The sequence below is a fragment of the Zonotrichia albicollis genome, chromosome 27 (assembly GCF_047830755.1).
Source record: "Zonotrichia albicollis isolate bZonAlb1 chromosome 27, bZonAlb1.hap1, whole genome shotgun sequence".
In the NCBI taxonomy this organism is placed as follows: domain Eukaryota; kingdom Metazoa; phylum Chordata; class Aves; order Passeriformes; family Passerellidae; genus Zonotrichia; species Zonotrichia albicollis.
This window is the reverse complement of record NC_133845.1, coordinates 1638847-1664896: the sequence shown is the minus strand read 5'-3', so window position 1 is coordinate 1664896 and position 26050 is coordinate 1638847. Positions and strand designations below refer to the sequence as shown.

Genomic DNA, 26050 nt, shown 5'->3' with positions numbered 1-26050 from the left:
GGGTCCATCCCCGCCCTGCCCTGCCTGCCGTTTTGGGCAGGAAAAGTGAGGGAATGGGGAACGCACTGATGGAGAATGTTCTTTATTTGGTACCCGCTGTGATCAGGAGATGGGGAAAGAGCAGCACGGCAGGGATATGGAGGGGTTGGAGCATGTCCAGGGCAGGGAACGGAGCTGGGAAGGGTCTGGAGCGGCTGAAGGAGCTGGAAAAGGGCTCAGACTGGAACAAAGGAGGCTCAGGGGGGCCCTTGTGGCTCTGCACAACGCCTGACAGGAGGGGACAGCCAGGGGGATTTGGGATCTGCTCCCAGGAACAGGGACAGGAGGAGAGGGAACGGCCTCAGGCTGGGCTGGGCAGGCTCGGGGGGGGCACCAGCAGGAATTTGCATTAGTAAAGAGATCAAATCCACTCTCACAGGAGCCCAGGAAAGAAAAGCTCCACTTTATAAAACGAGGTTTCATCACACACACACAGAACAGGAGCTCCATTAACAGGAGCTCCCACATGGAAACGTGGGCAGGCGCTCAAAGTCCACCCCGCCCTCGTGACGGGCATTGCAGTAACACAGCCCCGGTCCAACGACGGGCAGGTGACATTTTCCAGCTCAGAAAGGGCCACAGGAGCCCCTGCAATGTTCTACCTCAGGGTCACACCCAGGTGCTGCTGGATTTCCTCCCGAAGGTGCAGCTGCATCTCCGCTGCCTCCCGGCTGCCCAAGGCCCTGTCACAGGCCTGGAAAGTCACCCTGTAGCAGAGGCTCCTCCGTCCCGTCCCTGGCTGCTGGAAACTGTCCCTCAGCTGGATGGAAACCACCATTTCACCTGACACCCTCCTGGCAAGGGTGTGGAAAGCCACTTCATCAAAGTCCTGCCCGCCAGGAAGCCAGAAGCTGACATCGTGCACGTAGGAAGGTGGGTAGAGGGAAAAACTCCTGAAAAGCCTCAACTCTCCCTCAGGGAACTGCCTGAGGAAGCGCCTGTCCCACGTCCAGAGCATTCTCCAGTCGGATATTCCACACAGCTGCATGGCCAGGAGGTCCAGGTTCAGCGAGGCTGAGACAACAACCAGCTCCTGGCTTTTTAATTCAGCAGGAGCTGCCCTGATAACGCCCACACAGGAGCCTGGGGGCTCTGGCTCTGTCCCCACCCAGAGGAAATGCTGAACTTCACCAAGCTGCCTTTCAAAAGCAGCAAAGTCACTGAGCTCAGTTCCAAAACTTGGTTCCTGCAGGCTGATGCTGGGTTTGACACCAGAAGTGCCCTGGTGAAGGGAATTCGTGGTGGTTTTAATGTTCTCCACCAACATCTGCACACAGCTGTCCTCTGTGCCCCTGCTCACTGCAAGCACAACCAGCATCTCGTGGAAAGCAGGCATGGAGTGGGGAGTGATCCGACATTTCCTAAAAACTGGCCCAGAAAGAACCTGAAGTGTCCCTGGGGAAAAAGCTCCATTTTCTATCATTGCCTGGGCATGAGGCAGGAGGGAAGGCCTAAGGTAAAACTGCTCGGGAGCTGGGCATCCCTCCTGCCCATTCCCATCTGTGTCCTGGCCAAAATGGGAACACAGAACTGCATCTGCCAGTCCCTGAGATGTTTTCTCAGTGCCTGCAGCCTCCCCGGGGCTCAGGGTGATGCAGAAGATGTTGGAGTGGCAAACACCACCGGGGTGACCTTGCTGGAGCAGGGGAAGGCAGGAGCTGATGTCCTGCAGAGGAAAAGCTTGGCCGAGCCCTGCACTGAGCTTCTCCTTTATTGTCCTGACTGGATGACTTGAATTCACCTCGAGGAAACCCCTGTGAAAAACAAAAGTGCAAATTACAGACACCATCTGTGATTTCCTTCCTGTGGCCATAATTTGAGTGCAACAATTCACCCAAAACATTCTTAAGCCAGCAACCACCAAACCAAGTCTTTCACCAAAGGTGTTGCACATTTTCAGGACACGGGTGTTATCGAGAATTCACTGCAATTTTCTGGCAAAAAAAAGGATTTCCCAGTCACCATATCCATTTATCTGACCCCACTGCTGGCCATCCCCACATTCCTACTGCCAAAGAGAAACCAATTATAAAACTCACCTGTTAATTTTATCCACGAGGACTTGTGGCACTTGAAAAGAAACTTTCTGGCTCCCCAGTTGTGTGTGGCAGCTCATGGGTGTGAAACACTGGGGTGCTGAGCTCCGTGTGAAAATGTGGTTCAAAGCACCCTCTACACAGAAGGATTTATCCTGACTCCTGAAAATACACAACACCAGAGCAAAGTCACTGCTAATTTCTGATATTTAATGTGTATAATATTTAAGTAGAGAGGAGCAGAGGTCTCTGCCAGCACCAACCCCCAGCCCTCCTGTCTTTAGGCTGAGATTGATATTTGTTCTGAAACGGATGCTTTTGACCTTTAAAATCCTCAGATAGTCTTATTTTTAGAGGGTGCTTTGGCAGGAAGCTTGCCTTTTAATCTTGGCTATTCTGCTTAGAGATGAACAAGAACTGCAGCTATTTTGGGGAAAATTAAAAGGAAAATTTCAAGGAAAATTAAAAGGAAAATAAATTAAAAGGAAAATTACAAGGAAAATATAAAAAGGAAAATTAAAGGGGAATTAAAAGGAAAATTAAATGGAAAATATTAAAAGGAAAATTAAATGGAAAAAATCAAAAGGAAAATGAAAAGGAAAATTAAAAGGAGTTCCTCTCCAGCCAACAAGACACTAAAAGAATATTCTAGCACTGGGGCATTTTAAGAGCACAAACATCAGAATTTCAGTTTGTGATGGTTACCTGTAACCTGTGCATTTGTATCCCTCGATAGTCTCTGCTTTAAAGGGATGAACGTGGCTCAGGATAAAGCCAGCTCCTGCAGCCACAGCCACGATTTGCCAGCTGTTGTGCCACTCCCTCCTGGGCTGATCCGCAGGAGTCCCTCCCTGGCCATTGCAAAGGGCCACGTGGACCTCTCCCTCCTGGGCCAGCACCTCTGCACAGCTGGAAGGGAAGCCAGAGCAGAAAATCCTGTTAGCATGGTCTCAAAAAATCCTGTTAGCCCAGCCCCAAAAAATCCTGTTAGCACAACTCCAAAAAATCCTGTCAGCACAACCCCAAAAAATCCTGTGAGCACAGCCCCAAAAAGTTCTGTTAGCACAACCCCAAAAAATCCTCTAAGCATAGCCCCAAAAAATCCTGTTAGCACAGCTCCAAAAAGTCCTGTTAGCGCATCCCCAAAAAATCCTGTTAGCGCATCCCCAAAAAATCCTGTCAGCCCAGCCCCAAAAAATCCTGTTAGCCCAGCCCCAAAAAATCCTGTTAGCACAACTCCAAAAAGTCCTGTTTGCCCAGCCCCAAAAAGTCCTGTTAGCGCATCCCCAAAAAATCCTGTTAGCCCAGCCCCAAAAAATCCTGTTAGCCCAGCCCCAAAAAATCCAGTTAGCGCATCCCCAAAAAATCCTGTTAGCCCAGCCCCAAAAAATCCAGTCAGCACTTACCCAAAAAATCCTGTTAGCATAACCCCAAAAAGTTCTGTTAGCACAACCCCAAAAAATCCTGTCAGCACAACCCCAAAAAGTCCTGTTAGCCCAGCCCCAAAAAATCCTGTTAGCACAACCCCAAAAAATCCTGTGAGCACAGCCCCAAAAAATCCTGTGAGCACAGCCCCAAAAAGTTCTGTTAGCGCATCCCCAAATCCCCCAGCGCCCCAAAAACACCTGGAGCACAGCTGGAAAGCTCTGCCACGGCCGGTAATTAGCACGGCATTAATTAGGGTTTACTCACCTATGGAAAAAGCCAGCGAGGAGCTGCCTGTTCTTCACCACCCCAGCCTTCCTCCCACAGTGGGGGAAATTGAAATAAATACGGTCAAATTCCCGTTTTCCCGGGACAAAGTGCTCCTTCAGCTTGGTGCAGTCCACGGAAAACACAACCTCGGCTCCTGCGACAGCAGAACAACGCTCGGCTGGCTATCAGGGAGGAAAATTTAAAGAAAGGTGGGAATGCAAAGCCTCCAGGGCGTTTGGAAGTGGGTGAGAGCTGCCCGGAGAACTGGGCACGCCAGGGAGCCCTCTGGGGCTTTCTTTGCTCTCTTTTAAGGCAGCAGAAACTTCTGGTAACAGTTGAAAACAGAAGTGGCAGCACTGTTTCATCCTGATCAGATTTTAAAGCATTTCTGGGCTATTCCAGTCCCTCCCCTGAGACGCCTGGAGGGGCAGGGGGCTCCCAAGGGACAGAGCAGCGGGGGACAGCGATGCCAGGAGGGTGGCACCAGGGTGACAGGGATGCCAGGAGGGTGACACCAGGGTGACAGCGATGCCAGGAGGGTGGCACCGGAGTGAGAGTGATGCCGCTCTGGGTGACACCAGGGTGGCAGCGGTGCCAGGGGGGTGACAGTGATGCCAGGAGGGTGACACCAGGGACAGGGATGCCATTCTGGGTGGCACCAGAGTGGCAGTGATGCCATTCTGGGTGGCACCACGGTGACAGGGATGCCATTCTGGGTGGCACCAGGGTGGCAACGATGCCAGCAGGGTGACAGGGATGCCAGGGGGTTGACACCAGGGTGGCAGCGATGCCAGGAAGGTGACACCAGGGTGGCAGGAGGGTGACACCAGGGTGGCAGCGATGCCATTCTGGGTGGCACCAGGGTGGCAGCGATGCCAGGAGGGTGACACCAGGGTGGCAGGAGGGTGACACCAGGGTGGCAGCGATGCCATTCTGGGTGGCACCAGGGTGGCAGCGATGCCAGGAAGGTGACACCAGGGTGGCAGGAGGGTGACACCAGGCACAGGGATGCCATTCTGGGTGGCACCACGGTGACAGGGATGCCAGGGGGGCGACACCAGGGTGGCAGCAATGCCAGGAGGGTGGCACCACGGTGACAGGGATGCCAGGGGGGTGACACCAGGGTGGCAGCGATGCCAGGAGGGTGACAGTGATGCCATGAGGGTGACACCAGGGTGGCAGGAGGGTGACACCAGAGTGATAGCAATGCCACTCTGGGTGACGCCAGGGTGGCAGCAATGCCAGGGGGGTGGCAGCGATACCATCAGGGTGCCAGCAGGGCTCCCAGCAGCATCCCCACGCCCAGCCCAGCCCGCCCCCGGCGCGCACCCACCGCTGTCCCGCAGCCGGCGGATGCTCCGCGCCGCTCCCCCTCTCCCGGCCGCCTCCTCCTCGCTCTCGTAGCAAGTGGCCACCACGTGCGTGCCCGGGGCCCCGCTCAGCGCCGCGGCGAAGGAGAAGTTTCCCTCCCCGAGCAGCAGCACGCGGCGGGGCTGCGGCCCCATGGCCCGGCCGGCAGCGGCGCTCGCAGCCCCGCAGGCGCCGGCGCTCGCTCATGACGTGCGGCCGCTCGGCGGGCGCTGCCGGAGCCGTCCCGGCCCCGCGGGCATCCCTCGGCAGCCGCTGGGGCGCAGGGTCCCCGTGAAGGAGGCGGCACCGGGAGCGGCACCGGGAGCGGCACCGGGAGCGGCACCCGGGATCGATCGGGGAGCGCTCCCCGCCCGCCGCCGAGCAACAGGAAATGGGAGTTGTTCTAAACACCGGAAAACGGGATGAATCTGAATCGTACACTCGCAGGGTCACGGAATGGTTCGGGTTCCAAGGGGCTTTAAAGCTGAGTGTATACTGGGACACCTCTTGCACGTTGCTCCTCAAACACTCCCAGCCTTTCCCAGCATTTCTCTGGGCAGCCTGTGTCCGAGCCTCAGCACCCTCACAGCGTAGAATTTCTTGTTAATATCCAATCTAACCCTGCTCTCTGTCGGGTTGGAGCATTCCCCCTTGCTCTGTCACTCCAGCCCTTTGGGAATAGCTTCTCTCCACCTTTCCTGCGGGCTCCCATCAGGTACTGCAAGGCCACAATTAATTCACCCTGAAATCTTCTCCTTTCCTGGCTCAGCAATCCCAATTCTCTCAGCCTTTCCTCATAGCAGAGGAGTTCCAGCCCTATAATCAAATTTTGTATCAAAAATTACAGGTACAGCTAAAGAAAGATCAGTTCAAAGCCTCCTCTGAACTGACTTTTACCTGTACCTGTAATTTTTACTCTCTGACAATCTTTGTGCTGCTCGAATTCCCAAAGGGGAGAAGCAGAGACAGAAAAAGTGAAGAGGAGCCATGGAAAGGTGCTGGAAGCATCATCAGGAGTCAGATAATTGCAGACATAATCAAGGCGTAATAAGAAGGTCCCTAATTCCTCAACAGGGTGACACAAGGTAAATTAATTACCCTGCCTCACATATGGTGCCTTTGAGAAGGAAGGAAATGATGGTCTAGAATATCTGCAACAGCCAGGCCTGGGTGTCACCCGCTCCGTTTGTGTGCCCTCAGCTGCCCCACAGGGCAGGGACAGTGTTTCACACGGAAAATGACAGGGGGAGGTTTGAAATGCACCCAGACCCACTGCCGCAGTTTGTGAGCTCTGTGCTGGCTCCCTGTGGCCTTGAGAGAATCATTTTAAATATTTTAAATGATGTGCTGTGGCCTGGAGAGGTGTTGGGTACTGAGAAAATGGTTACCACACAACCTTCCCATGCCAATAATTATAAAAAACCCCTCTAAACTTGTATTTAGCCATGCTAAAGGTGAATTTTCCTTTTCAGCACCCTCACTGCTTTGGAAACAACCTGCTCCAGATTACAGGGAAACATCAGAGAGGGAATTTCACGTGTGCAGAACTGGGACAATCGGCTGGCTGTGAGGAGCTCCTGGATGGTGTCTGTGCCTGGAGATGGCAGAGGTGTTTTGTGTCCCTCTCCCCGTGCTGGGCTGTGCTCCTGTGCCACCCCAGAACAGGAATTTCAGGTCACTCAGGGAGTGGTTCTGCATTTCAAGTATTCTTGTCTGGCTGACCTCATCCAGTTTATCCCCAGAGAGCTTTCACTCAGAATTCCCATTTCTGGCGCTGATTTGAGCCTGACAAAACCCCTGTGCTGTAAAACCCACTTCCCTCAGCTGCACTTTCTCTAAATTCTTACTGTTTTACATTTGCTACCCTTCAATGTTGATTCTTTTAGGATTTGAACAAAAACCTCCTTGATTTCCAGCTGGAACCTCTTTTGTGCAGCCCACTGCCCAGTGCTGCTGCACTCTGGGGCTGCAGGTGGAGAAGGACCCAGAGGGAAGCAGAAAAAGCAGCAGAAATCCCCAGGAACCAGAGGTGCTGTGATTTCCTTCAGCACCAAGCGCTGCCACACATGAAAGCCATGTGGGAAATGTTCCTGCTTTTTAACCTGTGCTGTTTGTAACCTCTGTGTGTGTCTGGGGCTTGTTCTTGTGTGCAGAGGTTGTGCCTGGCCAGGCAAGCCCAATTAACACCTGAGCTGAGAGCTAATTAAAACCAGCTAATGGGAAAGACCTTGGAAATGAGGGGGGATTTGGGGTGTTTGACAGTGACCCTGCAGCACAGAGTGCTCATTTGCTTTTTCTCACCTGCAGGATGTCCTCCCTGCCCAGCTGAGGGGAGCTGTGATCCTGCTGACAGAACTTTGGTCTCAGCAGGTGGAAGGAACACAGAAAATAGGCCAGGCCATGACTGAGTCTGATGATCTGTGCTTCAGATCTGTCCTTTTTGAAGATGGGTTTTAGAAATTCACTTCCAGCCATCCAGACATCCCTTTCCACCCCTTTGAAGAGAGGTGCTAGGCAGATGAAGATGCCTGAAAAGGACTTTAGTAGTGGTTTGTATCACTCAGCAATGCTGGCATAAATCAGATTATTGCTGTAGACATCAGTGTTTGAAGGGCACTGACAGCAGAGTTTCAAAGGGAGGTGATTTGCATCATCAGAAAAAGATGTTTTCTGGGTAGATGTGTGTTTCCTGCAGCCCTGCGCTTTTCACCTGGAGCTGCTCTGAGCTGGCTGCAGCCCCTGGGTGTTTCTCCATGGCATGAATCATTGGAGAGATTTGAGATACAGCTGTTATCAAACCCCCACTCTTCAGATGGGTTTCAGTTGGCGTGGAGCTGTTTGACCAGTTTAATCTGCACGGGAGAAACTCTCCTGTTGCTTGTGAAACACTCTGAAATCCTCTGGCAGTGTTGCAGGGAGAGAGAGCACAAGGGTGATGAGCAAAGCGCTTCTGAGAACCAGATAATCTGTCCTGGGCACGGACATATTTTCTGAAAAATCCTTTTGCTAGGTTTCTTCTCCTCAGAAACCAAATATAAACAATGGTTTTCTTCTACTGTGGAATGCAACAGTGCTGGTGCATCTGTGATTGGTCTCATGTGGTTGTTTCTAATTAATGGCCAATCACAGTCTGGCTGTCTTGGACTCTGATCAGTCACAAGATTTTATTATCATTCCTTTCTATTCCTTTCAAGCCTTCTGATGAAATCTTTTCTTTTATTCTTTTAGTATAGTTTTAGTATATCTATATAGTATATATATATAGATATAGATATAGTGTATATATATATATTTAGTATATATATTTATCTAGTATATTTAGTATGCTATATAAATAAATATATATACTAAATATATAATATATAAATATATAATAACTATATATTTATGTAGTATATATACGATAAATATATATACTAAATATACTATATATTTATATAGTATATTTAGTATATATATTTATTTAGTATGTTTTGTATATATATCTATTTTTGTATATATATCTATATATATCTATTTATCTATTTGTATATATATCTATTTGTATATATATCTATTTTGTATATATATCTATATATTTTTTTTCTTTTAATATAATATATATCATAAAATAATAAATCAGCCTTCTGAAGCATGGGAGTCAAGATTCTCATCTCTTCCCTCATCCTGGCACCCTCAAACACCACCACAGCCTGCCACCCAAAAAACGATGTCGCCCTGCACCCTTTATCCACCTTTCTCCACCCAAACCCCGAAACAAACCAATGCGAGCTGCTTCTCCATGGTTTTATTCGTTAGTAAACTTACTCAGCATAAATAAGAGCATGTCCCTGCAGGGGTGGCTCTGGGGACAGCAGCAGAGCAGGCCTCACTTCCGCTGGGCGCCCGCGATGGCGGGCTTGTCCTCGCGGGTGATGGGGATGCTGCGCTCGGGGACGTCGCTCTGCCGGCGGGGAGCACTCACGGTCAGCACCCCGTCCAGGGACAGCGAGGACGTGATGGTCAGCGGGTCCACGTCGTCCGGGATGCGGTACTTCCTGCTGAACTCGCGCGCGATGAACCCGTGCTCGTCCTGTGCGGGAGGGATGGGAGTTGGGACAAGGGTCACACACGTGTGGGGCTGGGCAGGAAGATATTTGGATGGGGAATCTGAAGGAGGAATAGGGATGGAAGCGAGTTTGGATATAGGGATGGAAGCGAGTCTTGATATAGAAAGGAAAGCGAGTCTTGATACAGAAAGGAAAGCAAGTTTTCATATAGAAGAAAAGAATTGCTGAGCCATTAATATAGTGTAATGTAATATACTAATATAGTGTAATGTAATATAGTAATACAGTGTAATACAATATAGCGTAATATACCATATTATATATTATATTATTATATAATATATTGTCACCCTGGTTTTTTAAGATTTTCTAAGCCTTCTGATGTTGACATTCTTGCAGTGAACTTTCTCACACGCTTTCTGTAAATAACTCATTGTTCTGCATTCCTTCATGGAGGAGGAGAGAGCTGGTGGACTGTTGGTTTCACCGGTGTCATTGGAGAGGTGGCACTGTCACCCTCCAATCCGCTGTCACTTTTGTAAAACTCTAAATATTGAAGTCAGAAAATAAACTTCCCTTTTTTTCCTTCACCTTGAGAGCAGTAGTGAGCTTGTGTTCCTTCGTGTCCTATAGCAACAATATATAATATATAATATATAATATATAATATATAATATATAATATATAATATATAATATATAATATATAATATATAATATATAATATATGATATATAATATATAATGTATAGTAATTATGTTATGTTATATTGTATTGTATTATATTGTATTATATTATATTATGTAATTATATTATATTATGTAATTATATATAATTACTATAATATAGTAGTAATTATTATATGATTACTAGTATAGTAATATAGTGTAATATAATACAGTATAATAATGTAATTTATTAGCCTTCTGATAAGATGGAGTCCTCATCATTTTCCCCTCCTTTGTCACTATACAGGTACCCAGAGCCAGCAGGGAGAGGGAGGAATGACAGCAGAACACAAGTTTTAAGGGTTAGAAACTGATAGCTGGGCCTAGGAGAGGGCAATGCTCTGATTTTTTTAGGTGGCTTAATTGTTACTTAATTTTTAGCTTGTTAGTTAATTTTAGATTGTTAGTTAATTTTAGATAGTTATCAATTTTAGATTGTTAGTTACTTTTTAGCTCATTGGACACCTCCCTGCATTCCTGGCCTCTCCCCAGAAAGAGGGGAAGCCCAAAAATGCCCATTTCACAGATGATTTTCCAGCTCAGTTCACAACTCATGCAACATCAGCAATAAGCCTCCACCCTCTTGCTGCCCTGTCTGGGATCAGCTTGGAGGGGATTGCTTGGAGCGTCTTGATTTAAAATAATGACAAATATTTGAGATGAGCAGGGGGTTGTTCTGCAGTCCCCAGGGTGAGGGGTTCCCTCAGGGGTGGATCAAAGCTGGGGGTACCTGGGAGGATTGCGTGGAGTATCTTGATTTAAAATAATGACAAATGTTTGAGATGAGCAGGGGGTTGTTCTGCAGTCCCCAGGGTAAGGGGTTCCCTCAGGGGTGGATCAAAGCTGGGGGTACCTGGCGCTCCTCGTGCTTGCCGTGGATCTCGATCATGTCCCCGAGCACCTTCACCTTCAGCTCCTCAGGGGAGAAATGCTTCACATCCAGGTTCACATAGAATTTGTCCTTATCCAGTCGCATCTGCAAAAAGCAGGAGGTGACTTCAGAAAAGAGTGAAAGCAGGAGGTGACTTCAGAAAAGAGCAAAACAAGAAGGTGACTTCAGAAAAGAGCAGCTGAGGGTTTCAGCTTAAAAAACAATGCAGCAGGCCAAGACTCAGGCTGGTCTCCACACACACACAGACCTTTATTTTGGGACCTAATGTGAGTGGCTCTGTCCCTTGCTGGCCTTGTGCTAACGCCCATCCCTGCAGGACCTGAGATTCTCCACCTGAGTTGGTTCAAACTGACTCTGGATTTAAAGCTGAACTCTTTATTATGGCTGCTCCACTGGGCAGCCAGACCCAGGGCACTAAATCAAGAGGGGCATTATGCAAGGATTAAAATAATACTTTCACTCCTTCTGCTTGGAATAGCTCCTCAAGCTCCTTGTGAATAACAGAGTTGACTTGCAGGACAGGCAAAAGCCTCTTGGCTCAGCCCCTGGAGGGAGGAGGCGGCTGCTTCATGATCCTCTGGTCCTGGATTTTATTAAAACTCTGTTTTTCTGGGCAGTGGTTGTTTGAGATAGGCCCCTTTCCCCTCAGCAGTGCTTGGCATGAGGACCCCACTGCCCCTGTGCTCTTCACTTCTCAGGTGGGAGTGGGATTGAAAGTTTGGTGCAGCAGACTGGGAAATCAGATAAAATTAGAGAAATTAGGGAAACCAGAGAAATTAGGGAAATTAGAGACATTAGGGAAATTAGGGAAAATAGAGAAATTAGGGAAATTGGGCTTCCTCCTTTCCTCTGCCTGCTCCTAGGGTGACCTGCCATGCCCGCTGAGCTCTGTCCCCATCACTATGGCCACACTTGCTCCATCCCAAACAACGCAGACACAGCACCTTTCCCCCCAGCCTTTTTCCTAATAAACCCCACCTAGGAGCATCTTGCACTCTCCCAGCTCTCCTGGGCCCGCAGCAGAGCCCAAAAGGAGCCCCAAGAAGCAAAGTTTACCTCGGAGAGTCCTGTCTCTAGCCAACTGGGCATCCGAAGGATGGGGGATCTCATCAGGAAGGGGCTGAAGCTGGGGGAAATGGGGAGCAGCTCCGACTCGGGCAGGTGCTCCCCGAAAATCTGGTCAAAGATGCGGCTGGGTGCCAACCAGGAGAAGAAAGGTCTGCGGATCAGGGGGTTGTGGATGGTGATATCCATTGGAGAGCGCTGGAGGAGCCTGGCAAACAACTGTGCTGCCGTGCTGGGAGCGGGGACAGCTTTATAGGCGTGCAGCTGGCCTGGCCTTCCACCCCCCCGAGGCCTCTTGAACAGTGGTGTCAGGGATTTTATTGTCCCACTCCTGGGCTGGGCCCTTCGGCGGTGCCCAGCCGCTGGCTGAGGGATTTGAGCGCGCTGCTGAGGAGGAGGAGGAGGAGGGGGCAGGGGACGGGAGGAAGAGGAGCCCAATGGGGCAGCAAGGAGCTGCAGTGGCCGTGCCCGCCCTGCTGCCCACGTGCTGTTTATCCACGGCGCTGGGCAGGCTTGGCCGCTGGTCCAGCTGCCCGGGATGCCAGCGGGATCAATGCGGCTCCTATCTTTGGATGGCAGGAGCAGCACAAGGGGCCCTTGTTTGTTCCCAGGAGCTCAGCATCCCCCAGGAGGGCTCAGCAGCAAAGGGAGCCCCAAAGCCAGGGCGAGGGAAGGTGCCAGGAGGGCTCTGCCGGGCTCCTGGCACTGCGGCGGCAGAGTGAGGCATTCCTGGAGTTAAATTTTGCAACAATGGTTTTTCAGGCCATAGATCTCGGAGAGAGGCTGAGTAGGAATTTGTGATAGGATTTGTTTTATTTTTAGGGTTGTGTTTTGTTCTGGAGGGGTTGGCATCTAACCCATTCCTTTATTACAGGGTGTTGGGATTGGTTGTAGCGGCTGTTGCAGGGTGTGGTGTGAATAAAGGATGGATCTCTCCACCAACCCCTCTGGTCTTCTGCTTGGACTTTTTCCCACTTTGTTCTGGAGGGAAGAGCCCCAGGCTGTGACCCCAGACAGAACCTGGGCATGGGCTGGGCCTCAGGGTGCTGCAGAACACCCCTGCCCCTGCACTCACCTGCCTTCCTGCAGCTCTCCCCCCAATAATTCACACATTTGCTTTAATTCCTGCCTCACCCATGAACCCAAATCTCAGGAATGGGCTCAGCCCAGCAACTGTTGAAGGGCAAGAGCTTCTCTGCCTGTGAGAGCTCGCAATTTAAACACAATTTCTGGCTCAGAGGCGCTGCCAGCTCTGCCAGCCCTTTGCCAAAGGCTCTGAGCCTCTTCCTCTCGGCTTGCCTGCAAGAATAGGAGCAGGATTTGCTCTGTGCAGCAGCCCAGGCCATAAATACCCTCTCCAAGTCCCCATTACATCAGCAGCCCTGCACCTGCTCTCCCACACTGCAGGGCTGAAGGAAATCTCTGCTTTCAGGCTGTGCAGAGCTCAGCACCAGCAGCCCACCAGCCCTGCCCAGCAAAGCTGGGCTTAGGCAGGTTCAGGGCCTGGCTTAGCTGCTGAGGGCTGGCACCAGCATTTCTCCGTGGATTGTGCCAAAGCCTGGCCAAGGGAAGGTTGGGCAGCCAGCAGGGCTCAGGATGTGGGGAGGGGACAGCAGTGGGACCCTGCTGCCCTCCTGCAGCCCTTCCCGCTGAAGGAACGGGAGGTTTGAGCTCAGCTCCGGGGACAACCAGGCTCCTCATGCAGGGAACAGGAGGGGTTTGAGCCCCAAGCTCACAGTGGGCACTGGGTGTGGGCAGTGGCTTCATCACATGAGCTGAACAATCTCATCCAGCTTTTGGAAAGAATCGCTGCCTTTGGCCCACATTTCTTCCACACTTTGTGGTTCCCCTCTCCCTCAAAGCCTCATCCCTGAGGAGCCAGGAGGACCTCCAGAAGAAGAAGAGCTCATTCCTCCTGCTCTGCAGCTGTGGCTGGTACTAGCAAAGCCCATCATTCTCCCAATGAGTGCTGTCCAACCATGTGGCTGCCAGAGATAAGCAGATTCCTTTTGGATCTGATGGAATTTTTTGGAGAGCAGCACCTTACAAACCACTCCGTGTGTGTCAGCCACCCTCAGGGCCACCAATTCCAGGTCAAGGACACCCTGAGCTGCCCCAACGAGCCCTTGCTTTGGAGCAGCAGCACCTGGGGTCTGTCCTGCCCCTGAATCTGGGCTGCCCACCCACCCCCTGCTCCAGGAGGGACCCTCTGAGGGTCCCCAAGGTGTCCCCTGCCCTCCCTGCAGGAATGCAGCGAGAAGCTGCCCTGGCCCGGCGTCCTGGGGCCTGTGTGGGGCTATTTTGGTCCATCTTTTTTATCACTCACTCACTCCCTCCCTCCTCCCTTTGGAATCCACCCAGCTGGAGCCTTGCAGCCTGCAGCCCTCGCTCAGAGAGGCAGCGAGGGCTGGGGAGGCAGGAAGGAAAAAAGGAAAGAAGGAAGGAAAGAAGGAAGGAAAGAAGGAAGCAAAGAAGGAAGGAAAAAGGAAGGAAAAAGGAAGGAAAAAGGAAGGAAAAAGGAAGGAAAAAGGAAGGAAAAGGAAGGAAAAAGGAAGGAAAAAGGAAGGTATCTGTCCTGGACACACTATGGCCGCCCGCACTGTGCCCCACGCCTACCCCATGAGCTCTGAGTATGAATTTGCCAACCCCAGCAAGATCTACGACCAGAACTTTGGAGAAGGTAAGGAAGGGAGTGGGATCCCCCCTTCCCTCTTTGCACCCTTCTCCCCTCTGCTGCTGCAGGGCTGGGGGGTTCCCTCTGGGGAGCTTTGGCTCCAGAGGGGGAAAGCTGGAGCTGAGGGATTTTGAGAGGAGGAATCTGGATCAGATCAAGGGGGAACAGCCAGGGAAAAAAACAGGGAATAGCCAGGGAATAACCAGGGAATAGCCAGGGGAAAAACAGGGAATAGCCAGGCAAAAAACAGGGGAAAATCAGAAGGAATAACCAGGGAATATCCAGGGAATAACCAAGGAATAGCCAGGGGAAAACCTGGAAATAGCCAGGGAATAGCCAGGGACAAAACAGGGAATAACCAGGGAAAAAGCAGGGAATAACTAGGGAATATCCAGGGAATGACCAGGGGATAGCCAGGGAATAACCAGGGGAAAACAGGGAATGGACAAGGAAAAACCAGGGAATAGCCAGGGAAAAAATGGGGGAAAACAAGGAAAAAAAAAATAGGGAATAACCAGAGAATATCCAGGGGAAAATAGCCAGGGAATAGGCAGGGAATGACCAGGGAATAGCCAGGGTCTGTCTCTTCATGTCCACTTCCCCATCCATGCCCAGTGCTGCCCGTCCCTCCCTCCCTGATGCCAGCCATGCTCTGGCATTCGTGCACATGCTGTGAAAACATGGAGCTAAAGCGCCCAGGGGAGGGGGGGGGAAGCTTTTCCAGCCAGGGGGATGTGGAGAAAAGCTGAGCTGGGGCGTTCAGCACAAAGCTGGGCAGTGCTGGCCAGGGGGAAGGAATGTGGGCAGCAGCAGAACCATTCAGCACCGGCACAACAGCGTGAAAAGGCAAAAAGCTCCAAGGAAAGCCCTGTGGACAATGGCGCACAAAAGGCCTTTAGTCCTTCACCGTCAGCACTTTCCATGCCCATCCCTGGCCGTGGGCTCTGCTCTGCTGAGCTCCCAGAGCACCCAGCAGGCCCTCCCAGCGCACCCAACATGAGAAGCTGGATGCCAGCCCCAGCCTGGGCAGCGCGTGGCACGCAGCAGCTGGCAGGGACGCGGCTCTGGGTGGGTTTTAGGGGCACAAAGGTGGGAACTGCAGCAGACTCCACCCCTGCTTGGGGATGGGACGAAGCCAAGGTGTCCCCCAGGTCCCACTGTGCTCCAGCCCCACACTCCTCGCGGGCTCTCCTCTGCAGGTGTTTCCCCATCGGAGATTTTGGCCCCTGCCCTGTACCACGGCTACTACATCCGGCCCCGCATCAACAAGCAGCTGGAGAGGGGCACCTCGGAGGTGTGCCTGAACCAGCACAAGTTCCAGGTGTTCCTGGACGTCTGCCAGTTCCTGCCCGACGAGCTGAGCGTCCGCACCGTGGACAACCTGCTGGAGGTGGCGGGGCAGCACCCGCAGAGGGCCGACCGCCACGGCTTCGTCGCCAGGGAGTTCACCAGGACCTACATCCTGCCCCTGGACGTGGACCCGCTGCTGGTCAGGGCCAGCCTGTCCCACGATGGCATCCTGAGCATCGTGGCTCCCCGCACGGGCAGGGAGGTGAAGGCCAGGGTCAACGAGGTGGAGATAACCCGGCAGGAGCAGCCCCTGGGGAAGGAGGAACGGGCTGAGGAAGGGAAGGAGAAGGACAAGTCCTAAAGGCTGCAGATCTGGGAAGGTGGGGGGGATAGGGATGGGGAATGTGCAGTGCCAGAGCCCTGTTTGTCACCATCGGTGTTTGGCAGCCACACTGATGGCTGGGAACAAAAGGGACTCGGAACTGGAAAAAGAGTGGGGCTGAGGTGTGAGTGTGAGTGTGAGTGTGAGTGTGATGTAAGTTGTTTTCTAGGTCAGGTGAGCGTGCAGAGCTCTGCTCTCACCCCAGGGTCACTCCTGCCCTTAGCTGTGAGGCTGTGACTCAATGGACTGAGCTCCAGCCCAGAAGGGCACTGGGGAGGGAGAAAAGGGGATCCCAGTGCCTGGACTCTGAGATTCCTGCCTGTGCACGGTGGGTGTTGCTCTGTCAAAGTGCCTGCAGCAACCAGGAGGAGAGAGGAATAAATCTGCCTCTGCTCTTCTCTTGTTTGCCTTGGATTGGTGTTGCTGCTGTGCAGCAGGACGGGTGGGCAGTGGCACCCACCTGTGCAAGTGGCACCAGTGGGGACATGGAGGGGCTGTGGCCACCCCTGTGCCTCACCCGAGCCCAGAGTGAGGTGACCTCCAGGACACAAAGGTGAGGAGGAGTGATGAGCCCTTGGAAGGTCCCTGAGCACCTCCGGAGCTGCAGCTGGAATGAGCCCAATTAAAGGGGCACAAATTAATGCCCAGCACAGCCTGTGCCAGCTCAGCCCTTTGCTTATGGGGCATCCTTCACACGCAGCCCTTTTGGGGGGGCTGAACCCAAAATACCCAAGGGAGAGGCTCTGCTCAGCCCCCAGATTCCTGGCTGGGCAGGCAGGGAGGGGCTGCATGGGCCCCTTTGGCAGCCACTGAGCAATGTCCCCGTGATGGGGACAGGGATCGTGTGTGAGCTGCTGGCAGCTGCTGCCCCGGGGCTCAGCAGGTGGCACTTGCCACCCTTGTGTCATCAGGGCCAGCCAGGCACACAGAATGCTGTGTCAGAGCCTAAATTTGGGGGTGCCTGGCATGCCTGGCTGCTGCTCTCCCAACAGAGAGGAGGGGAGGCTCCAAAATCCTGGGGGATGTGAATTCCTGCTCTCCCTGTGGCTGTGCCCACCCCACTCTGGGGCAGCAATGCCAGGGGCAGTAATTCCCGGGTAGGAATGCCAGGGGCAGCAATTCCTGGGGCAGCAATGCCCAGAGCAGGAATGGTGAGGGTAGGAATGCCAGGGGCAGGAATACCAGGGGCAGCAATGCCCAGAGCATGAATGCCAGGGTGGGAATGCTCAGAGTAGGAATTCCTGGGGCAACAATGCCCAGGACAGGAATGCCCCCTCAGGCCCCCAGCACATCCCCTGGGACTGCAGCACGGATATCAGGCTGATTTTTGTCCCCTGCCAGGCCAAGAGCAGGGCACTGCCCAGCTATTTTCAGCTCCCTTCTGCTCCCCAGGGCGCTGCCAGCCCTGGGATCAGTCAGATGAGGAGCAGCCCTGCCAGGCTCAGGGGGCACAGTGAGGGCACTGAGTGCAGAGCAGGTGCCAACAGTGCCCAACCTCCTGCCCTGAGCCCTGAGGTAAAACCAGATAAAGTGTCAAAATAAAAAATCACCTCAGGGCACTTGTGCCAGTGTCACAGCGGTGTCACCGTGCAGGACAGAGCTGGCAGTGCTCAGGAAGGACAGGGGCTGGCAGTGCCCGGTGTCACAGCAGTGTCACCGTGCAGGACAGGGCTGGCAGTGCCCGATGTCACCATGCAGGACAGGGCTGGCAGTGCCCGGTGTCACTGTACAGGACAGGGCTGGCAGTGCCCGGTGTCACAGCAGTGTCCCTGTGCAGGACAGGGGCTGGCAGTGCCCGGTGTCACAGCAGTGTCACTGTGCAGGACAGGGCTGGCAGTGCCCGATGTTACCATGCAGGAGAGGGCTGGCAGTGCCCGGTGTCACAGCAGTGTCCCTGTACAGGACAGGGTGTCACAGCAGTGTCCCTGTGCAGGACAGGGTGTCACAGCGGTGTCACTGTGCAGGACAGGGCTGGCAGTGCCCGGTGGCACAGCAGTGTCCCTGTGCAGGACAGGGTGTCACAGCGGTGTCACAGTACAGGACAGGGCTGGCAGTGCCCGGTGACACCGTGCAGGACAGGGCTGGCAGTGCCCGGTGTCACAGCAGTGTCACCGTGCAGGACAGGGCTGGCAGTGCCCCGGGCTGTCCCCCGCAGACACTGCAGACACGGAATGTGGGGTGGCAGCCAAGAGCTGCCGGCCCCGCCAGTGTTTGTGATGCTTTTCTGTTTCTCTGGTGGAGCTCGAAGCGGCGGCCGCAGTGTTTGTGGGAGAGGCTGATGGGAACGGGCTCCCAGCCGGTTCTCTTTGCTCCTTCCCCACAAAGCAACAAAGGCCGAGTTATCCCGGGAATCACAACAGACGCTGGCTCATTAAAACAACAGCGTCTGTGGCAAGGCACAGACACAGAGTCTGCACTTCCCAGGCAGGGACGGGCTCCTGGAACACCTGGGCTCTGCAGAACCCCAGTCCCGGCTGTCTGCGCGCATCCAGCCCTGAATTCCGGGGTGTTTCTCCAGCCCAAGCAGTGTCAGAGCAAGGCTGCTCTCCCAGAGCCAGCTGTGACCCTTCCAAAGCAGAATCCTTCTCCTTCTGCCCCTCCTGCAGGCTTTGCTGTGTGTTGTAGGACACGAAACAACACGAGCACACGCACTGCTGCTCTCAAGGTGAAGAAAAAAGGAAGTTTATTCTCTGACTCCAACATCTGTAGTTTTCTATAAGTGACAGTGGATTGGAGGGTGGCTTTTGGCAGCACGAGCCCGAAAAAGGCCCCACATTAACAGAGGATTAACCCTTAAAAGCAACAGCCTGCTGCATATTCATACATGATGCATAAATTCCATTCAAACACAGGATTCTGGCTGGGCAGGGTCAGCTTCTGCCTCTGAATCCTGACAGCGCCTTTGAGGTGGGAAGAAGTTCATTTCTTCTGATAAGAGATAAATAAATTGTTTTCCTCTGAAAGATTCAGGTGTCCTGTGGCTGCTATCTCACTGCGAGCCCTTTCTTTAAAAAATGTATCCTACATAACATAGTTTCTATTTTAACAATTTTTATAACCTAAAACTATATTTAACACAGTACTTAAGAGAATTAATACAGCATCGCTTTCTAACACAACACAAATAATATTCCTTCGGATATTTGCGAAAAGCCAATCATAAAATAAATGCATTTTCCACAATCCTGATAACCCTGGGAGAATGGCGCTTCCCAAGGCTCGGAACCGGGGCAAGCTGGATGGTAAACAAGATGTGGACTGGAATAAACTTCATAAACTGGAATAAACTTAATAAAGGGAACAAAGGGGCAGTTGAGGGCTCGGCTGGGTCCGTGGCTCTCCCGGGGCAGGGACAGAGCCGGGTTGGGCGGCCCAGCCCGGGGACGCGGCAGCGCTCCCGTCCCGCCGGGACTCCGGTAGATGGCACACGGGGCCAGCTCCGAAACCCGACACTGGGGACACTCCCTGGGAGCCGGGCCCGAGCAGGAACAAGGAAATACGAGCTCAGCCTGCCCGGGGAGCGCTCGGGGAGCCGGGGAGCGCCATGGGCAACCTGTGCGGCTGCGGCCGGCGCTGGTGAGTGCGGGGCGGGCACCGGGAATGGAGAACCGGCACCGGGAACTGACACCGGGCACCGGACACAGGGGGTACCGGGCGCCGGGAATCGGGAATCGGGAATGGGCACCGACACCGGGCACCGGCACCGGGAACAGGGAACCGAGAATCGGGAACCGGCACCGGGCATCGGGAACCGGCACCGGGCATCGGGAACCGACACCGGGCACTGGCACCGACACCGGCACCGGGAACTGACACCGGGCACCGGGCACAGGGGGTACCGGGCACCGGGAATCGGGAATGGGCACCGGCACCGGGAACAGGGAACCGGGAATCGGGAACCGGCACCGGGCACCGGCGCTGGGAACCGGGCACCGGGAACCGGGAACTAGGCACCGGTACCGGGCATCGGGAACCGACACCGGGCATCGGGAACAGGACAACGGGAGCCGGCACCAGGCACTGGCACTGGGAACCGGGAACCGGGCAACGACACTGGGCACCGGGAACCGGCACTGGGCACCGGGAACCGGGCACGGGCAGGATTCGGGAGATTTGCACCCTTGCGCTGGGCTGGGCAGGGCTGGGCAGAGCTCTGAGCCTTGTGCTGGGGTGCCCCGGGCTCTTTGGGCTGACCAGGGCTCTGAGCCCTGCACCTGCCTGGCACGGACAGGTGGGCACGGCAGCAGCGCTGTGCAGGTGCCCGGGGCACGGGGACAAGGGGGGTTTGTCAGTCTGAGCCCGGACGGGAGCTGGGGAATCCCAAATCGCTGTGCTCAAATCGCTGTGCTCAAATCGCTGTGCTCAAATCGCTGTCCTCGTAAGGGGTCCCTTTGAGGGGTCCCTGGGACAAGGGGGGTTCAGCCACCCCGTCCTGCCCTCACCCATCCCAGCCCCTCTCCCTGCCCGCATCTGTCTGGATTTTTTTTTCACAGAATCCCAGAATGATGAGGTTGGAAGAGACCTCCAAGATCATTGAGTCCAACCTGTGCCCTAACACCTCAGCCAGCCTATAGCACCATGTCCAGGCTTTGTTAAACACATCCCGAGATGGTGATTCCACCACCTCCCGGGGAAGAGCATCCCAGTGCTTTGTATTCCTGCTCGGGAAATCCTGGGCACGTTTCTGAGACGCTGTGGCTGGCAGGGAGGGAGGGAAGGTGGCACTTGAATCCCCCCTGGCTCCTGCTGTGCCCTGCAGCTCCTGCTCGCAGAGACAGGACAGCACTCCCTGCCAAGGGGGAATAACTTCAGCTCCGCAAGGGAAGAGCCATGAATTTCAGATGAAAGTGCAAGAAATTCATCCCGTTTTTAATAATTCCAAGAGGCACAGCATCACCTAGTGGAAGAAGGCTCAGGAGCTGAGGACAGTGAGGTTCTTCCAAGCCCTGAGCCTTGGGGAGTTTGGGATTTCGGAACAGGAGTTGGAGGTGGGAGGTGGAAAGGTGGTCACCCCCCAAAACTCCCATTTTTCATTTCAAATGAGGCACCCGGGGCATCGGGGCTTGATCAGGGCATGCCTGGGGCACAGTGTGAGGTCTGGAAAGAAAATTGATCACAGCAAATTGATTCTGTCTGGGGAGTCATTGATGAAGGAATTGTGCCCTCGGGTCTGGGCTCCTCTGACCTTTAAAGTGGCACTAAGGTGGCACAGGCTGCCCAAATCCAGGTGCCAGGATTGTGTGGGGCAGGGATCAGCCTGGCCTTGGCACAGGGACAGGGCAGGAGCAGGGCTGTGGGCGCTGCCACGGAGAATCCTCTCTGGCTGGGAGCTCCAGCAGCTTTGGAGAGCAGGGCAGAGGTTTCCAGCTCCCATTTCCCCTGCCACACACGTGTCCCCATTCCTGGGGAGATGCCTGGCTGTGATTATCCTGCCGACAGGAATAGCTGCAGCCCACACACTGCCTGCAGTGTTCCTGCACTGGGGGAACAGCCTGGAATGGCAGCCCAGCCCCTGCCTGCCCAGGGAGGGCAGGGACCCTGCTGCTTCTGCCCCAAAAGGGGCTGCTTGCTGAAATCCTCCTTGTCTGGGTGCTGGCAGCAAGGGAAGTGCCCCAAAAGGTCCTGGTTTGGTGAAATTCTCTGTGTCTGGGTGCTGGCAGCAAGGGAAGTGCCCCAAAAAGGGAAGGGAAATGCCCCACAAGGTGCTGCTCTGGTGAAATCCTCACACCTAGGTGCTGGCAGGAAGAAAAGTGCCCTAAAAGGTGCTAGTTTGGTGAAATCCTCTTTGTCTGGGTGCTGGAAGGAAGGGAAGTGTCCCAAAAGGTTCTAGTTTGGTGAAATCCTCCATATCTGGGTGCTGGCAGTAAGGGGAATGCTCTGCCACACAAACTGGGCAAGGAGGGGACACTGCAGGCAGGGGAGGAGGAGGAGGAGGAGGAGGAGGAGGCTGGGAGAGCCCCACAAAGGGGCTGCTGTGAGTTAAACCCAAATTCCTGGGGAGAACCCCCCGGATTTTGGCTGTGAAGGGCTGGGGGTGCCCCTGTGGCAGCGCTGGAGCCTCGGCCACCCTGCCCTGCCAAAGCTGCCCAGTCCTGGTTAATCATTCCTGGCCATTCCTGCCTGCATTCCCAGGGGGGGATGTTTTCCCTCTGCAGTGCCAGGGCATGGCTGCGCTGCCTGGCAGAGCTGGCACAGGCACAGCCCTGCCCGGGGCACTGCTCTGGGCCTGCATTCCTTCCCCGGAGCCCCATGCAGGCACTGGCAGGGCAGCTGACCCCAAAAGGAGGGGCTGGTGACCCCAAAAGGAGGGGCTGGTGACCCCAAAAGGAAGGGTTGGTGTCCCCAAAAGGAAGGATTGGTGTCCCCAAAAGGAAGGGTTGGTGTCCCCAAAATAAGGGGCTGGTGCCAGATGGGATGGTGCCCTGCAGCCCGTGCCTGGGAGCTGAGATCAGGAACGGAGGAAAATGCAGAAATGCAAAGCTCCAGGGAGAGGAGCTCCCATTGCTGGGGATGCTGCTGGGGCAGGAGGGAGAGCTGGGGTGGCTGTGGGAGTGTGGGGTGCCCCAGGAGGAGGAAACACATCCCATCCCCTTTGGACACCTTCCCTTTGGACACTTTCCATTTGGACACCTCCCCTTTGGACATCCCCCCTTTGGACACCTCCCCTGCCAGGGTCACTGGAGCTCCTGGCTGGCTCTCCTGGGGTCTGTCCCACTCCCTGGTAGCCCACGTGGGGTCTGGGCTGCTTTGGGGGGCAGAGGTTTGGGATTTGCAGGGCTGATGTGTCTCTCTGCCTCTCTGATTTCAGGAAGTGCCCTTCACCTTTCAAAAGGAAGAAAGCAAAGCAAGGTAAGGATGTGTGACAATGTTTGCAGTGACAGAGCCCCCGGGGAGGGGACATTCCTTTCCACACTCATTTTGCACTTAACCTTCCTCAGGAGGAGTTTGAGGCAGAATTTCCTTAAATCTCAAAGCAAGGAGGGTGATGTGCCACAGGATGTGGGGAGGGAAGGGACTCAGCAGCTGTGACCGTGTTCACAGGGCTCTGAGGGTGAGGGAAGGGAAGAAGATCTGACTCCATGTTTCAGAAGGCTGATTTATTATTTTATGATATATATTATATTAAACTATACTAAAAGAATAGAAGAAAGGATTTCATCAGAAGGCTGGCTAAGAATAGAAAAAGAAGGAATGATAACAAAGGTTTGTGGCTCGGACAGAGAGTCTGAACCAGCTGACTGTGATTGGCCATTAATTAGAAATAACTGCATGAGACTAATTACAGATCTACTTGTTGCATTCCACAGCAGCAGATAATCATTGCTTACATTTTGTTCCTGAGGCCTCTCAGCTTCTCAGGAGGAAAAATCCAAAGGAAAGGATTTTTCAGAAAACATGTCTGTGACAAGCAGAACAGCCAAATCCCTCCTCAAAACACAGCCAGGAGCTCTCCAGCAGGGCAGGGGCTGCAAACATCTGTCTGACAGCCCTGCCACAATCAGGGCCATTCCTCAAGCTGTGTCCTGTGGCCTTTGGACCGTGCTGGGCAGAACATGTTTGCCAGGCAGCAGAGGAAATGACAAAGTTAAAAGTGGCTCTGACTCCTCTGAGGGCCTGACAAGGAGCTCTCTGTGCTGGGTCTGTGCCTTCTGCCAAGAACTCTGTGGTGCAGAGCGTGCTGCCATGCTGGGAAACCTCATTTTCCCCAAAGAAACAAGCCCAGGCTTTCTTCTTGGGCAGCATCAGGGCTGAGGGAGTCAGAGGAGATGGAAATCTGATTTGTGCCCCGGGGAGAGCCCACCCAGCACTGCTGCACCCCGAGGTGGAACAACAAACTGGTTCAGGCTGACCCCTAAAGTGGAGTTTCTTTTGCAGGAGCTAATGGGAGGCAGGAGGCGCAGCAGCAGCAGCCTGGCAGCAAGGTAAATGAATTTCCAGAGGGTTTTCCTAAGGGTGGGTTGAGGAGACAGAGCTGCCCTGGACTGGGGGGGACACAGGGCAGGATCCAGAGCCAAGAATCCTCTCCTGCTGGGCAGTCTCTAATCTGGGCACACTGCCCATGGCTTTTCCCATATTTTTTGCCCCTTGTAGGAATGTGCCCCCTGTTGATGAAGTGACCAAATTATTCTTTGCCTACTTAAAAGGGCAGAATTTTTGGACAGAATCAAACCACGACAGGAGATAAGCCAAATTTTTTTAATATTTGTTATGCTGAAATCATTCTTTGTAAGAGTCTCTCAGGCCAATTCTGGGAAAATTTATCTAGTTTTATTTTTTTTTTCTGAGCAGGCTGTCCCATCAGCAATGCCCACGTATGAGGATGTCCCAGATGTCCCTGTGTATGCCACGGTGAGCAGGAGGGGAGTCCAGCAGGAGGAGAGCATCCACTACGCCGACATCCAGGTGTTGTGCAGGGCCCAGCAGCGCTCAGCCGCCCCGGTGAGGAGCCTGCAGCAGCACCAGCCCACCGAGTACGCCACCCTCAACTTCCCCAGGGCCAGGCTCAAGTACGACAGCAAAAACGGGACCTTGGTCTGAGAGGAACCAGGGCCTCGTCCTGCTGCTCTGGCAGGGAAAGGAGCTCGAACCATGGACTCCTCCTTCAGGAGGAAAAGGAGCTCACCCCATGGCCTTGTCCTGCTCCTCTGGAAGGAAAGGGAGCTCACCCCATGGATTCATCCTCCAGCAGGAAAAGGAGCTCACCCCATGGCCTTGTCCTGATCCTCCAGCAGGGAAAGGAGCTCAGCCCATGGACTCATCCTTCAGGAGGAAAAGGAGCTCACCCCATTGACTCATCCTCCAGCAGGGAAAGGAGCTCAGCCCATGGCCTAATTGTCCATTGGGAAAAGGAGCTCACCCCATGGCCTCCTCCTCCTTCAGCAGGAAAGGGAGCTCACCCCATGGCCTTGTCCTGCTCCTCCATCAGGGAAAGGAGCTCACCCCATGGCCTTGTCCTTCAGCAGGAAAAGGAGCTCACCCCATGGCCTTGTCTTCCATCAAAAAAAGGAGCTCACCCCATGGCCTCATCCTACAGCAGGGAAAGGAGCTCAGCCCATGGCCTTGGCTTCCATCAGGACTTCTCCTTCAGGAAAGGGAGCTCACCCCATGGCCTTGTCTTCCATCAGGAAAAGGAGCTCAGCCCATGGCCTTGTCCTGCTCCTCCTGAATTCAGGAATTCAGCACTAAAGGGAGGTTCTGCTGCTGCCTTTGAGGAATTCAGAAATTCAGGACTAAAGTGAGGTTTTGGTGCTCCCTTTGGGGAGTCAGGAATTCAGCACTAAAAGCACTAAAGGGAGGTTTTGGTGCTGCCCTTGGGAATTCGGGAATTCAGGAATTCAGCACTAAAGGGAGGTTCTGGTGAGGGTTTTGTGTCAGTGTTAAAGCTCTGAGCCTGCAGAGTGACTCGTGGCTGGTGCTGTGAGGAGATCAGACCTTCAGCAGGATCTGCTGCTCCTGCAGGTGCAGCCAGGCCCTGGTGCATCCCCTTGCCCCAAAATCAGTGCTGTGCAGCCATGCACGGTACCTGGCAGCCAGAAATGCACAATTAGGAGGGCACAGAAGGATTTCTGTCACTGCTGGGCTGCTCAGAGGTGCATCCTCTGTGCAAACAAGTGAGGAGTGAGCTCCTGGCTCGGGCTGGAAGTGAAACAAGGGAAAATTGGCGGTTTAGATGCAGATCAGTGCCTATTTTTAGGGCAGTTCTCTGAGTCCAGCAGCTGCCTGGGGAACTGGGAATGAACCCTGGGCAGCCTCAGAGAAGACTTTGGACTTTGCCTCCACTTTTCCCTCATTTTGTGCTGTCAGCCCTGGTTGTAAACCCCAGTGACACCGAGCACACACCCCGTGGGGC

The 26050-nt window shown here is 53.7% G+C and overlaps 4 protein-coding genes across 4 annotated transcripts; 2 read left to right on the top strand and 2 right to left on the bottom strand.

Annotated features, from left to right (window-relative positions):
* Positions 1 to 422: 422 nt before the first annotated feature.
* On the bottom strand, positions 423 to 5275 carry FDXACB1 (ferredoxin-fold anticodon binding domain containing 1). Its single transcript, XM_074559394.1, has 5 exons — positions 5104 to 5275; positions 3768 to 3924; positions 2781 to 2984; positions 2079 to 2237; positions 423 to 1793 (listed from the first exon to the last, which is right to left on the bottom strand). The coding sequence occupies exons 1-5, from the start codon at positions 5273 to 5275 to the stop codon at positions 638 to 640; spliced, it is 1848 nt and encodes a 615-aa protein (XP_074415495.1). The 3' UTR covers positions 423 to 637.
* Positions 5276 to 8892: 3617 nt separating this feature from the next.
* CRYAB (crystallin alpha B) lies at positions 8893 to 12265 on the bottom strand. The gene is made up of 3 exons (XM_026798742.2): positions 11846 to 12265; positions 10751 to 10873; positions 8893 to 9192 (listed from the first exon to the last, which is right to left on the bottom strand). Exons 1-3 carry the CDS (start codon positions 12041 to 12043, stop codon positions 8989 to 8991), a joined length of 525 nt encoding a protein of 174 aa, XP_026654543.2. The 5' UTR covers positions 12044 to 12265; the 3' UTR covers positions 8893 to 8988.
* Positions 12266 to 14319: 2054 nt separating this feature from the next.
* HSPB2 (heat shock protein family B (small) member 2) lies at positions 14320 to 16598 on the top strand. Its single transcript, XM_005496558.4, has 2 exons — positions 14320 to 14534; positions 15728 to 16598. The coding sequence occupies exons 1-2, from the start codon at positions 14441 to 14443 to the stop codon at positions 16177 to 16179; spliced, it is 546 nt and encodes a 181-aa protein (XP_005496615.1). The 5' UTR covers positions 14320 to 14440; the 3' UTR covers positions 16180 to 16598.
* Positions 16599 to 19549: 2951 nt separating this feature from the next.
* C27H11orf52 (chromosome 27 C11orf52 homolog) lies at positions 19550 to 25251 on the top strand. Its single transcript, XM_074559567.1, has 4 exons — positions 19550 to 19776; positions 23009 to 23049; positions 24076 to 24122; positions 24490 to 25251. Exons 1-4 carry the CDS (start codon positions 19745 to 19747, stop codon positions 24736 to 24738), a joined length of 369 nt encoding a protein of 122 aa, XP_074415668.1. The 5' UTR covers positions 19550 to 19744; the 3' UTR covers positions 24739 to 25251.
* The last annotated feature ends 799 nt before the right edge of the window (positions 25252 to 26050 follow it).

Bases quoted from the DNA above. Each gene is read 5' to 3' on its own strand.
- FDXACB1 (XM_074559394.1), bottom strand. From the start codon at position 5,275: ATGGGGCCGCAGCCCCGCCGCGTGCTGCTGCTCGGGGAGGGAAACTTC. The intron at 3,925-5,103 runs GTGGGTGCGCGC...CTGCTGTCGCAG, and splicing joins CCGCCGGCTGCGGGACAGCG to GAGCCGAGGTTGTGTTTTCC. The intron at 2,238-2,780 runs GTAACCATCACA...GTGTATTTTCAG, and splicing joins TACAAATGCACAGGTTACAG to GAGTCAGGATAAATCCTTCT.
- CRYAB (XM_026798742.2), bottom strand. From the start codon at position 12,043: ATGGATATCACCATCCACAACCCCCTGATCCGCAGACCTTTCTTCTCC. The intron at 10,874-11,845 runs GTAAACTTTGCT...TGCTTTTTGCAG, and splicing joins TAGAGACAGGACTCTCCGAG to ATGCGACTGGATAAGGACAA. The intron at 9,193-10,750 runs GTACCCCCAGCT...CCTCCCGCACAG, and splicing joins GCAAGCACGAGGAGCGCCAG to GACGAGCACGGGTTCATCGC.
- HSPB2 (XM_005496558.4), top strand. From the start codon at position 14,441: ATGGCCGCCCGCACTGTGCCCCACGCCTACCCCATGAGCTCTGAGTAT. The intron at 14,535-15,727 runs GTAAGGAAGGGA...TCTCCTCTGCAG, and splicing joins CGACCAGAACTTTGGAGAAG to GTGTTTCCCCATCGGAGATT.
- C27H11orf52 (XM_074559567.1), top strand. From the start codon at position 19,745: ATGGGCAACCTGTGCGGCTGCGGCCGGCGCTG. The intron at 23,050-24,075 runs GTAAGGATGTGT...TTTCTTTTGCAG, and splicing joins AAGGAAGAAAGCAAAGCAAG to GAGCTAATGGGAGGCAGGAG. The intron at 24,123-24,489 runs GTAAATGAATTT...TTTTCTGAGCAG, and splicing joins AGCAGCAGCCTGGCAGCAAG to GCTGTCCCATCAGCAATGCC.